At 37.3% G+C, this 14,852-nt stretch overlaps 1 protein-coding gene across 3 annotated transcripts in view; it reads right to left on the reverse strand.

Annotated features, from left to right (window-relative positions):
* The window catches only part of Gbs-76A (Glycogen binding subunit 76A), a 30,023-nt gene that overhangs the window by 11,671 nt on the left and 3,500 nt on the right, over positions 1-14,852 (reverse strand). The window contains exon 1 of one of the 3 annotated variants that reach the window (XM_012375725.2): positions 10,276-10,931. The exons of the other annotated variants lie outside the window; for them this stretch is intronic. Coding sequence (XP_012231148.2) covers positions 10,276-10,338 — 63 coding nt within the window. The 5' untranslated portion in view covers positions 10,339-10,931. Of the gene's footprint in view, positions 1-10,275; positions 10,932-14,852 lie in introns of those variants that run through there. 3 annotated transcript variants of the gene reach the window in all.

Raw genomic sequence — 14,852 nt, forward strand, 5'->3', positions numbered from 1 at the left:
GTCACATTTTTGTTATTGCAAGAATATAATCCTAATACTTATTTTAATAATTAATTAACTTATTATCGGCCGCTGCAGTTTGACTACTTCTTCACTGAGGCAACGGAGTTATATTTACCGCTCAGTGTAAAAATAACACTATTCTGAATATAATAAGAAATATTACATATATAAATTATTCTTCCCATAATAATAGCTTCATCAAACAAAATGTTTTGCGAATAAATAAATCTCTTATTACGGTAAATTAATAATAGAAAAATATAAACTCGCCACAATAAATACATTAACAAACTCCAGAAATAATAACATCACTAGCAATATTCAGTGCCAGATGCAAGTGTCAAGTTAACATCAAGAACCGGTTTGAAATTGTAGCACGCCCACTGAGGAAAAGGTAGCGTGCATAAAAGCGTTAACTTTGAAGTGACAGACAGGTTTCTCCGTTTTTCCAGCCACTCGCCTCGGATAACGTTTCAAATAGTATATGTGTTTGTATGCGTCGCGTCTGATCGTGTCTATCGGAAGTCTGAGCGTACGCGATGGATAATCATTACGTAAAACGAGGTCTCAGCGTAGGCTTCAGAGGCTATTGGCCTCGCGACGGCTGCACAACGCAGGGCTCGCATGAACAGAGCTTTTAATGTCGTTCTGCATCAGAAAACACCCCTTGAGCGCCCCGTCGCACTAAACTTATCGATAAATTTATCGTTAACACATGTTCTTACTGTTCTATATAGAATTACTGCCAGCCACAAAATATCTCTTATAGAACAGATGTAACGCCTAAAATGTTTTCCATACTACAAATTTCTTGGAACTGGAAGATTTCTATTATCAATTCGTCGTAATAAATAATGAAGATTTGTTTGTTGACAAAAAAATTTGTGTAATTTAAACTTTTACACACAGCAAAGCATTTTAAATCTATTTTCTGAAATATTCAATATATCAATGAAATATTTTGAAGTATGTAACTTCGGAAATCTCCGTCATTAATCTCCGTCACGCTGAAGCGCACTTCGTACACGAACAGTGCACGGTTGCATTATAATGCAGCACAACGTTACAGTGTAATCTATGATAATGCGATATCAGAGCTTTATTGCGAGCGATACTTCAATCATTCCCAGATTGCGCTCGGGTTTATTTCTTCTGCGTTTATCATTGAGATAGAAAAAGCAAGAGTCAGAGATAGGATCGCGCGCCTTCGGCGGCGAGATGTGCGATCTCAATGGAAAGAGTTCGCCAAGAGGACTACGTTGTGTTCTCACTTCTCGTCTCTTATCCGCGATAAGAGGCCAGTGTCAAACGGCCGCAGACACCATATCTCGTCACGCTGCGCTGGAGCGCGCTCTCTGTGCTTTATATTTGCAGCAATAATACCTGTCTTCTTTTCGCGAGCGATATTTTATCGGTGCACTTTTATCGGCGAGGCTGTTTAAAATAAGAAGTCGGAAATGAGAGGTGCGATATTTGACTTCGTTGCGATAAGAGCGCGTGTGTTTCTCGCTGAAACGACGTTAATTACGACAGTAATAAAATGTAGAATCGAAATCAAATCAAGCTAACGACTTTGTACAGAGATTGATACTTTTTCACACGCGGTTTTATTTTTCGAGAAAAGCTCAGCTTTTCAAAAATTGAAAAATTAATTTTGAATAATTGTTATTGCGTGCGATACAACCAATTTCGGCGACAACGATACCAATTTCCTGCCTTAAAGCGGTGCGGCTTAAAGGTTGAAGGCGGCCTCCTTGGCGTCAGGCGCGCGAACACGTGTCAAATATCGCGACGACACACAGGCATGCGTTTCCAGCGAATCTATTCCTGTCCTATTGTGAGAGAGAAGGAAAGAGAGAGAACTGCGACGTTTTATTTCCGTGCGATCGTTCACCGACACAGTTTAAATCGTGACTACTTAACCTGCGGCTAGGGCACACCGTCGCAATTTATCGCGACAGATTTATCGCTCGCCCTCGCGCGCACCGCAAGGAGATTGCCCAATCATCAACGGGATTCCGCTCTCTAATTGATTAGTAAGAAATTACATGAAGAGATGATGAATCGCGTTACTTGCGCTTATAATAGCCACCCCAATTTCCCATCGAAAAGAATTAACGCCCATAACGCGATGGGTAAGGCAAGGTCTTCGGATCCATTATCGTTTTATTGCTCACTATATTATTGCGAAGTTGCAATTTGAAGCTTCATGAATTTAAATTATACCGTAGAGTATTGCATTAGGGAGAAACTTAAATAGTTTAAATATTTTTAACAAATTAAAAAATATAGCGAGAAGAAATAAAATTATGTATCTGGAAAAACGATAACTTAAAAGAGAAAAAAAACCAGGGAGGAACAATTGTCAATTGTTAATTAATGCGAAAAGCAATCGTTTTAGGTCACAAATGCAGTTTCTCAATTGCGTCAATGTAATTATCGTTTATTTTTGGCGCGTGTCAAAGATATCAGTTTCAACAAAAAATGTGGAAAAAAAAAAAAATTAAAAGAAATTAGTTGGGTCATTAAAAGATCGGCTGACGATCACGTGTCCGAATTAATGCACACACACTAATGTCTGAGCTAATCGATGATGGATTGATGAAATAAGCGTCATTAACGGCCCGATAAACTGACAAGCCTAAGACTTACATACGTTTCTCTTATCACTCTTACGACCAATTATACAAGCATTAGTTATTCGTCGCCCGGACTTCGCTCTAATTGATTGATCTTGCGTTTACTTGCGACACGGAGATAAACCGCGTCATCGGGTCACCGCATGAAAGCCGTGCTGCAAAAATTGTTTACCTCGATAAAAATCTCTATCGATATCGTTTTTGTCAGCTCGGTATTTTTGCTCAAATTATCATTTAATTCTTAGTCTAAACATTCTTCCATTCTTATTCAACATTCTTATTTAACAATATGAAGTGCCGATTACAAAAGATGTTTATTTACCGAGCGCCGAGTTACCGAGTTCATCTGATAAAACTAGGATCCACAGCCGCCTGCGGGTCCGCAACCCGCAAAAGTTTGGAGAAGGAAGTAAATACAGATTGAATGAAGCGCTAATTAATAATTCATCGGTATACCCGTACGCAAGCGCGCCATACTACGCCATGTTCGAGGCCGACGAGAATCGACTTCTTGCCAAGAGTAAATAAAGTCCGCAGTTTATATTTAGCCGGGATGGAAATCCGTGAAAGCTGCGCGGGTTTCAAGAGAATAATTTTATATGTTCCAATGAGAAGAGATCGCGCGGACGAACGGAGAAACGCGTGAAAGCTTCGCCTAGAAATTCATTTCTTATTCCTTTTACACGCCGCACAATGATTCATAATCCAGAGTTTTAAAAGTCAGATTGTCAAATTTTTATGTTTAAATCGCAGGAATCATGTCAATATCTAATACATTATATTCTACAGTTACTTTTTAATTTGCCGATAACTCGAAAACACTTCCTCAAAGTCTAAGCACTCAAACTAATTTGGCGAGCGTTTGATTGAGATCTGAGAGCCGCGCGATGGTTTACTTTCGCTGCCAGCCGCGCGCGTAAACGAGGCTTTTATTGATAGGATAAAAAGAGAATGGCATCTCCGACGCTTTAATACGCGCACCACTAGATATCCTTTGGCAAACAACGTATGTGGACACGCATAGACATCGTGCATAGCTTCGCTCATCGCTCATCAGCGGCATGTCTCGTCCCGAAATGTATCTCTTGCGTAGTCGGATCTCAGTACAGCATCCAAAAAGCAGTGGTAAAATTATGTGTGGAGAAAAATCGCGAATGAATGCCACAACCGTGAATCCTCATTCTACATATACTTATTGCCAAACATAATTATCTGATTCTTTCATCGAATGAAAAAATACTTGTGTATTCTCGATTAATTTATTGCGATAATAATTTTAATTTTTTCCATCAGAAAAAAAAACTTTATTATATATTTTTAAATAAAATAATAATTGTTTTATTGAAAAATAAATTATATCTGTTATCATTAAGATGAAATCCAAATAATTAATATTAAAAGATCGTTAATTTCCTTTTAAATAAGCAAACCTACGAGCAAGCAACAGAAAACAATATTTAGATGGCGACAAGAATTCAGGCTTTTCTTGAAAAATAGTCCCCGCAGGGGTGACTGAATCGCACAGTCATTTGGGCTTAGCAAACCCGCGGACCCGAGCTCACACACACTGCGATCATACATACACACTTACACTTACACATATGCACAGTGAATTAGACCGGTGGCAAAAAATCAGTGTAAAAGTGACAATTAGATCCGGAAGTATACAAGAACGAATAAAATTCGATAAAAAATCGAAAAATAACGATATACGAGTACACAAATTTGACCTCGTCATCTCGCCCGGCTTTACGCGCTATCACAGCAAAACTTTCCGGCACCGAAAACATACATCATTAATCTAACGCTATCTGTTGCGATTAGTCTGCACAATTTGTTACCGCAGAAAGATTTATCCGCACAACTCTCGGCAAAACCGTGAAATAAATTCTCTCATCGTCGTCCTTTTCGCGAGTCAGCGATTATATCTGCACGCCGCATCCTCTCGTTGCTAAATACAAAAATTCATTTTCGTTCGTATAAAAGCACTCGTGTAAGTCGGTTTAAAACCATGTAAGCGTCTTTCTAAAATTTCTAAAAAAAATCTATATCTCTCTTTATCATTTAAATATAATTTAAATATAATTTAATTTAATTTATTGAAATATAATTTTATACGTGAACGTACGCTCTTACCGTTTGATTGATCGAGAACATGCAGAATAGCGAAGCAATTTGCACGAAAATACAATAAGAAGTGACACTTTGCAATTGCCAAAGTTACAAACTGCATTAATGCAATCTTTCATCCGTCAGAAGATCATTGGCGCACATGGTGTTCTGAGCGATCGCGTCGAATGTCGTATCGATAAGAAAGGTCATTATCTCACATACAGTCATTATCTCACTTATCTCATAAATGTCAATTCAACAATGGCAGATTATTCCTTGGCCATTCGATATTATCACGTCAGCATTGCGCTATAATAGAACGCTTATATGATATATCGACCAATATTTATCACGCGTGACTCGGCGGCCTGCGTAGACCGTTTATATGGAAAAATCAACCGCACTTAGGTATCTTAATATACTTCCCTTGTGTATATTTCCAGACGGATAATGGTAATTTATCACTAACTTTCTTGCTTATAATTACCGCGTAGGAAAATAATATAAGCGCTTTATAAAAAAATTATTGCTCTTAATAAAAGAAAATACTGTATGCTGTTCTAGTTGGACCATCTTTGCTGTCAATCATAAAGCGCGGATGACTCTCATATTTAACTCTTTTCGCGACCGGTGTGACTTGTCTCAAAATGCATATTAGAAAAAATTCATTGTTAGTTTCAATAAAATTTTAAATATATATACAATTCCAACATAAAAAGCTTTAAATGTGAATAAACTGTAAAATAAAGAATCTTAAATATGAATAAATTGTTAAATTTTTTTTACTTTTACTATTTCGCATCTCTAATCAGTTACTATTGTTCGTCAGTCATGCGATAAACAATAAAATAAAACACTTAACGATGAAGGACTCCTGCATCAAAGACAAATTAGTAGCAACACTCTCTTCGCTTTTTCGCCGCTTATCAAACTGCTGCAGGTCGAGAAGCGGATCGTAACGAGCGCGTTAATTACTGCGAAACAGATATCATCTGGCAGACGTAACCGATCGGTACATACTTGTTTTGCATTGCGTCGCGATAACCCCGAGCGAGAGTACCATCTTTATAAACTTCTTTGTTGACGAAAAAAAAAAAAAAACAGAAACGCATTAAAAGAAAAGAGAGTTTATTCTAGGGTAACGACTCCGCAAGATACAGCGTTACGCATGAAAGCGAAGAAAAAGAAAGAGAAAAAAAAGACAAACAAACTCGCGGTAGTATCGATGTATACGTGGTGTAATTAAAATGTATAATATTCGCATAGCGGATATCATCGCGTACCGCGACGGTGAACGTGCGAACATTCGCATATGCCAAATAGAATTGCATGCGCAGTGTTTGATGGCAAAATAATACGAATAATTTTCATATACAAAAAAAAAAAGATTTCAAAAAGACTATTGGAAAAAACATTTTCTCATAATTTTGTATGAATAAAATATATGAGATGTTCTCCACAATTTTAATTTTGAAAGCATTAATGACAAAAAATTTGATAAATTTGGAATAATCTTTTTAGCAGAAATGTCAAGCTGTATAACTGAGTTAAATAACTGAGATAAAAAACAAACTTAGAAAAAAAGCAGAGCTTCTTAAATTTGCTTTTTGTGCTTTAACTTAACATAATTTTAATTTAAAGCTTCGCTACCAAGATATATAGCGTTGAAAGTTGCGATAAGTAATGATCTCCCCTCGATACATCTGTTAAAGAAAAATCGGCTTGAAATTCACAGAATCTGTTGTTAAAATCAAGGTTGCGAGATTGTATACACATAAGCTAATAAAACTGTTAATCGTCGCAAAGAAGCTTTGTAACTTCGCTTATTGTGACTTGGACGTTTAGATAATGTCGGCATCTTTGATAAACAAATGATATTATAGTGGAAGAAACCCAATCAAGCCTCACATAATTATCATTGCAATTTGTGAGAAATTGATTTCGCAATGATTATTTCCAGAGTGTAAAAGAAGACGATAGACTTAAGGTCACCCCATGATCGTGATATTTGAATAGCGCGAGAAATATCAATCCTTTTAACACGTGCTGAAAGAGCACGCGGTCGCGAGCTATCGATAACGCATTTAATGCACTCTATTGACTTCGTATCGAAAGCGTATTAGACAAAAATGCCTTGTAAATATAATGCGCGAGTGCAGCATCATATCAAATTAGAAGTGCAATCTGTTAGGTCGAGAGAGAGAAAGAGAGAGAGAGAGATGTTTGTAATGAAATTAACTCTTAAATGAGACGCATAAGTCATTCGTGTTTATGCCGTTTCAAGCTTTTCACGTTGAAATTTAAAAAAAAATGTTAAAATCAAATGTTAATTTTTTAACGTTTCGAGATATCTTTCAAAACACTTAAATTAGATATGTCAATTTTTTTCAGAATTTCGCAAGCATTTTAACAACACTAAAAATATATGCGTCATGTGAAAGTTCAAATAAACAGTAATTGTAGCAACATTAAATTGCAGAATATAATTTTTCTACTCTTTTATCGCTGCGCAAGCGAAATGTAGAAAGATAAATATATTATTTAATGCACTATTATTATGACTTGGCGCACTTTTCTGTCGCCACTTTCCGTTATCGTAATAGAGCATTAAATTATAAATTTTCCCAGGATTTAAAAAAAGCAGCGAGAAAACGTGCATAATCTTGTTAACATCTTGTTAACAACAACAATAACAATAACAACCAAGAAAGCTAATGTGGCTACTCGCGTACATCGTCATCATTCCACCATTATCGCTCCAAGCATTTGTTACCGACGATTATCGAGTTCAGCCCAGACGAGTGTAAACATTTTTTTGCACGCCGTCATTGTGTATAAATAGATGTATAATATGTAATCACGTTCATACCAATCTTTCTTCTTCTCTACGATACATCGCGCATCGTAGAGATATCTATACGCGTGTGAACCCGCGCCCACAATCAGCGATGGAATGATTAGAATTGACATATTTATAGCGGCTGTAAAAATTGAGATAAGTCGACGCCACTTACGTTCAGCAATACTACAAGACGGAACCTTGAACTTTTTAACACATTTTCGATAAAATATCTCTCGTCAATCTTTAAACTGGCAAAAAAAATAGATTAAACTTAAAAGCGGAGATCTTTTTAAAACGTATCTAATTTGTTGAAGGAATTTTATTTATTCCTGAACTTCACTAATTCACCACTTTCGTAAAATAACGTATCTTTATTTTTCATAGCTTATAGATTTGTAATCTTTTATTTGTAAAACTGTGTTTTAAATTATTAAGATCGGTGAGTCAGACAATAAAGAGAGGTTATCGCATTAACACTTGGATAATAAAACTTCTGCTATCTTTCACAATCTTTCTTTTCGTGTATTGATTCTCTCCCGAAACTTTCATCACAACATAATTTAATTAATATCGTAATTTTCGTTACGCATTAGTTTCGTCTGTAAAATTAGATATCTGTAAAATATTGTTTACGTTTTTATAATTATTTTTTTTAAACGTATGCACAAGTGGAGAATCTTATTTTGAAATGCAATATTAGATATCACATGTATAGCAATGATTCTTCTCTTGCAGAAGTCTTGCTATCCAAATGTTAATGCGATAACCTCTCTTTATTGTCTGACTTATTCCAGGCAACAATTGAAGATATTATTAACAATTGCAAGGTTTTCAAGAAAAATTGCGTTATAAATTGCCAATGTTTTATCATTTGTTCTTTTGCAAAACTGCTCAAAGTTATTTTCGCGAAACTTTATTTACAAAATAATTAATTTTAAAACTGTTAAATTCATTTTGTTGTTCTCAAACTTTCTCTTCTCTCTTTTGCGTAAGAAAAATTTATTAGAATTTGTAATAAATTTCTATGTTTATTTTTAAGCAAGTATAAATTAAACGCCGATCTTAATAATTTAAAAATACCATAGTTTTGTAAATAAAAGATTACAAATCCATAAACAAAAAACTTCATAACATTGTTCCGAGCTAAGAAAGAAAAATTATCGCGGTTATCGCCGTTTATTGCATTTGCCCGATAAATCCACGTCTATCTCCGGCTCGCACTTGAAGAGAGGAAGAATTCATTCGTTCATTCATCGTCGTTTGTAAAAAATCATGCAATGACCAAATGTAATATAAAAAATTCTAATGCAAATACATCGGCGTATTATTTTTGAGGAAAGCAACGGACAATTTCACTAAAGAGCCTTTGTTTGCATTGCAAATCGCGTTATCTCCGATCGTATTTGTAATTAATGGAGCGTCTCGCGAAAATGTTGGTAATGAAAATGTTTTGCAAATTAAGCGTCGCAATCCGAATGCATATAATCATCCATTACAAATAAGGTATTTCATAACAAACGATACGACTGCAGTTATATAAATAAAAATTCAACGCGATAATATTTGTGTGCATGTTTTTCTGCGGTATTATAAAGTCTTATAAAAATTAAGAGTTATTTCTTTCAAGAATTAATTCACATAGAAAATTGCTGTGTTAATAAATTGTAAAATATGATATTTATTAATCAAAATATAATAATTATATTTATAAAATATAAATATTATATTTTATATAATTAATATCTCTCTATCACGTTGATAATTTATGTTACTGAATTAAAAATTATTATCAAATATCAAATAATAAAATAATTTAAATAAATCAATTTAAATGAAAAGCAAACTACCGCAATGACTCTTATACCAGCTTTACAAAGAGAGTGATGTTTCCGCAACTGGAAAAGCTCAGGCATTTCAAGGCAAGGTAAATATACAAGACACACAGCATAATATTCGTTACAAGAACTTTCGATAATATTCGATAACTAAGAAAATAATCGGAAGCACGGCGATTCGAATCTACGATTATTATCAGGTCCATCAACTGCAAATTACACAATGCAAAACCAGTGCAGCTAAATGGCAATCATCGTTTATGTTTTTGGTGTCAAGGCATTCAAGGAGACGCTCCACTATCAGAAACCAACCTTCGTAATATTACCGTGGAACGTTAATTCATTCATGTCATGTATCGCCCCGAGTGGAATAACCGAACCGAACCGTTTCATCATTATCATTACCGGGATGTTGCCGAATGAGACACGAGGACGAAACTAACATATTCGCGAGATACCGTACGCTTCATACGCGAGATTTCAAAAATGCGCAATACACAATCGATAATTTCGACAAAACAGATTCAAAATCAATACAATATTCAGCAATTTCGTGATTATGAGATCATCGTTTTTTCCAGTTTAATTTGCGATAAAATTTTACACATATCGCATCTATTGTGCGCAGATAAAAAATTATAATATCGTTAAAAATATTCAGATATACATAATGAATAGCGTATCTCGGCGAATACCGCGATTTTCATGCAATTCCGATAATTATGGGAAGACTATCTCTTTTCAATAAAATTTTATACATATTATGCGCGGAGAAAATTCTAATATAAAGAAATATTCGGCGATTTAAACGTGTGCTTAAGAAGAAAGAACGGTATTTATTTACCATCGGCTCTGTTTGTTCCGGCGAGGTCTTCGATTCGTCCTGAGCTCCTTCTTCCTGCGTCATGATCGCTTCTAACGGTGGTATTTTCGGCGATCACGAAGTTCCGTACGGGCTACGCGATACACACGCAATCCTCCGGACATCGAAAGAAACGTAATCTGCGCATTAATGGATTAGCTAATAAAACTTATCTTGTCCTCGTGAAAGAAATCCACGCCTGTGTCTTCGTAGGCGAATTTGCGACACAGGTAGAAGTTCGTGATGTTCATAGTTGTTCTGCCTGGCGATTGTAGCCTTGCAAACGCAGAATATCGATGGACCCAGAGAGACCGGTGATCCTAGCGCACACGTTGCTGCGAAACTTCCTCTCGACGCGAGTCGCACCAAGAGAATAACGGGATCTGGATTTCGGCGTTCGACGATTTCCGCAGCGGAATGCGGGGGCTCCTTTTTTTTCTGCCGCACGACGCTTGCGATTGGTTGGTCCCGCAGAGTCAGCCGATCGATCGATCGATCGATCGATCGGTCCTCGCGCCCGATAAATAACACCTCGGGAAGAGCTCTCTTTTTGGAGCGACGAAAGCCGCGAAGGTGTCGCGGCGAGTGCAGGGAGAGGAAAAGAGCCGGCGCAACCGGCCGGCTTACGCACACTGACTTCTGACTGGTCGAGCTAGTAGGTGACTCCGCGGACCCCTTCCATATCGCATAGCAACGGCGAACACACTCGTAAGACGACTGATAAGTAACTGCACTTTGTCAAGCAACGATAAATCTTGAGCGCAAATGTGTATGCAAATTATTAAAAAGAGAAAAAAAGTCGGAGCAAAAAGAATAAATGAGAATGACGAAAGAAATTCAAACGATCTGTCGGACTGATTGAGCTGATACGAAAAGTATCTCGAGTCCGTAGATGGGAAGAAATTGGATTTCATATTCCATCGTTTGAAAAATACCATCTAAAGACTAGAAATAAATTATTACCGAAGAGATCGTGTCTTTTCAGCGAGCGACTTGTATCGACATACAAGAAATAAAATAAGACAAAAGTCGATTGAATAAGATATCACAGATAAGGTCTGGAATTCGCGAGCCAAAAACACGAATTGTATCGATCTTTTTTTTTATCCCGTTCTATTATCGCTCATTTATTTGATTTTTGTTTCTGGAATCGAATTTCGAATGATAAATTTTCGGAGCGGTGAGTTCGTGTCATCGGACAGGAACGATCGAGAACGCATCCGCTTCTGTCGCGTGCGTCCATGCCTGAAATTGCGCGCAACACACCCAGTGGGAAAAGGATAGAAATCGCACCGCGTCGTAAATCGGCGCGATACGGTCGGCGCGATTTTCAGTCCTCGCGCGACGCGTATCAAACTGCCAGTAATAACTATTTTCGTACGCGGCCGGCTGGCGGGAAAAACAAAATAAGATAACACGGTATACGTTACGTATCCGGCACGATAAAAGCGTATGCAAGTACGCGGGCAGGCATCTTTCGGTGCTCGCGTCGTAAATCAGCGACGGGCAGCCGGGGGGGACGGCGTTAATGTTATTAAATTATGCGGCGGCCCCGCTTCCTGCAGCGGGATGAATGGACCATCTTCTATCGATCTTATCGCGCGATTCCATCGATCTCCATCGAGCGACAGGCCGAAACGCCCACGCGCGTTTCTATCTCGGAAACGTAACTGTAACCCGACCTACGTCAATCTGAACCTACACCTAAAGCCGAGCGTGATCTTACCTGATGCCGAGAAAAAGATGCGCGACGAAACTTCGAGAAAGATCTCCAAAATCGAAGCTTCGCGAAGTTCTGCAAAACACCGAACGGACTTGAGCGAAAAATAATAATTCTCTGATCTGATTTTAGGTAGTTTTGAAACGAACTTTACGAAGGGAGCAATGCTGCTGCTGCGCGTGTGAAGAAACCAGTCGGAAAATATACATGACAAAATTTCATTCTCCGCTTCTTCGCTCCCCTCGATTATTCAATCTGCGTTTCTGCATGTACGAAGATGCGCCCCTGCGAGCGACATTCGCACACTCTCTCACGGGGGTACGCACGAACACGCGTTTATTTTTGCAAGAGATACGGACCGTTCCCTCGAGCTCCCCCTCAACCGGACTGAAATACGCGATAATACATTTCAAGGAAGAGCATTTTCGACCACTCGTGTCGCCATACCCTTCTGTACTTTCCTCTCTCTCTCTCTCTCTCTCTTTCTTTCTTTCTCTGTCGAGGGTCTTCTAATGTCTTTGCGCTACGTAATCGGATGGTATCCAGACATCACATAACGAACGAACGACGCCGGTTATTATCGAGAGGCTATAGAGGATTAAAATGCGATTGGTCGACTGGCCGTTGCACTCGGTGATGCACTGCGAAACAGGATCGACCCTCTGTCTTCTCCTTCTCTCTCTCTCTCTCTCTCTCTCTCTCTCTCGCTCTCTTCTTCTCGGTTCATTTCCTTTTTTTTCTTCTCAGCTACTGCACAACCACTCCCTGCCCAGTTCTGTCGGACGTTCATCGTCCGCAAGAACGCGACGACCTACCGCGAGTCGTCATGAACGATCGACATGATCGTATAACATTAACAGCTTGTTTTTTTCTCACGACGATCGTTTAAGTTTCTAATTATATTTTGTCTACAAGACATCAGTATGTAAAATACTGAGATAATGAAATTTTCTTGTAAAAAATCTGTTCCAATTGTTAATAAGTAAATAGGAGAGAGAAATAGATACCTGAGGAAATTTCGATAAAGTGTGCAGATTTCGATAAAGTGTCTGGATCTCTTTTCATTTCGAAGCTGAATTTAATACGCTAAATAGCAGCTTTACTATACACTCACGCGTAGAAATAATGCACAGCAGTAATGCGTAGTATATAAGATAAGACTCTGTATCTTCATTAAATAAAGACACAGATATTATTAATATTTCAATTTCAATTTTAATTTACATCTCTAAAATGCGGCTTTATCCAACGCATAATTTCAAATCTATTTTGAGATCGTCAAATTAAATGACTCATTCCGTATAACTCAGATAATCAGCAAACTTAATCTCACAAGCAATGGCAAATATTTGACTTACGTAAAAATATTTGACTTCTTATTAAAAATTGAGAAATCCTTGATATATAGAAGATTTCAGAACTGCGAACTACCACTATATTATTAAAAAATAATTCTGACAAACTTTCTCCTTTTCTTAATAACAGAAACTTCTTAAAGAATTAAATGAAAACAAGATCTATAAGACCGAATTTACGCAGAGGGAAAACTCTGATTTTTTTTTCAGGTAAAAGTCCGAAAAGAATGCTTCCACGCAGAAGAAGCAATATCTCTAGAAACAATTCATTCGGCATATTGACTCGAACGCCACGCTCCGCAAAATGATCTTCATTAACGTAATCGCGCAAACCAAGGACACAGAGGCAAGATTCTCTTCTTCTTTATCTTTTTCATTACCAAGCTAGAAGCCCGGACTTAGTCTTATCTTACTACGCATTACTACTATGCAATATTTCTACGCAAAAGTGTATAGTAAATCTATCCGCTATCTATTTGGCGTATTAAATTCAAGGTCGAAATAAAGAGATCCAGACACTTTATCGAAATCTGCACACGTGAGAAATCCTTCCCATTTTAAATACACACAAAAAAAAAGTAATACAAAACGAGAAATATATTTGCAGCTCGATTCTGCAGTCCTCCATTCAAGTTCACGGGGTGACAATCAAATACAATACAGAATTGGCAGACCGTGACCTTTATCAGCTAGAAGATCCCGTCTGACAAATGTCTGCGCGCGATTAATCGGCCGATCAAACACGCACTATCGGCGCGACATGACGACGTTCGATCGTGCGGTTGTATTTCGCGATCGCGAACACCTGCGAATGTGAGCATAAATGACACGCGCGCAGGTGAAGAACACAAAGCAGAAGGGAAATCAAAGGTCAAAGGCGAAATGTCTCCGCTCGCGAAGATCAAAGACTAAACTCGTTCTTTTTTTTTTATGCGTCGACACGACTGTGGGAAGGTGGGAAACATTCCTGCAGCGACCTCAAACGATCTTTCATAGATCGCGCGTGTCTGGAAGATAACACTGAATTTTATCAGTTTAACTCTAGCTGCGCTCAACATAAACGTGACAGGTCATTAACCGACGTAACTAAATAAATACTCGCGAAGTCATTATACGAGGTGAAATCGGTGGAAATTAATGTGGAAGGCGGGCTCGTCGGAACTGATTTAAGAGTCATCACTAGCTAGATTCATTAACGTATAATAAAACATGTTATTAGCGTTGTAAATCTAATAAATGATAAACTCTCCGGCCTCGTGTCTATCTTTATGGCAAACGATTAATTTTAATGAAATACGTTTAAAAAAAAATTATATTAAGATATTTAAGAATTTAATTTAATTCAATTTTTTATTCAAGAAATTTTATTTCAATTGAAAGAAAATCAATATTTAATTTAAAAATGCAGTTTAAATAAAAAAAATCGATGTCGCAAATAAATTCTAATATAAAAATTTTCCAATGGTGAGTAAAGAATGATAAAT

This window comes from Linepithema humile, chromosome 5 (genome assembly GCF_040581485.1).
Source record: "Linepithema humile isolate Giens D197 chromosome 5, Lhum_UNIL_v1.0, whole genome shotgun sequence".
Classification (NCBI taxonomy): domain Eukaryota; kingdom Metazoa; phylum Arthropoda; class Insecta; order Hymenoptera; family Formicidae; genus Linepithema; species Linepithema humile.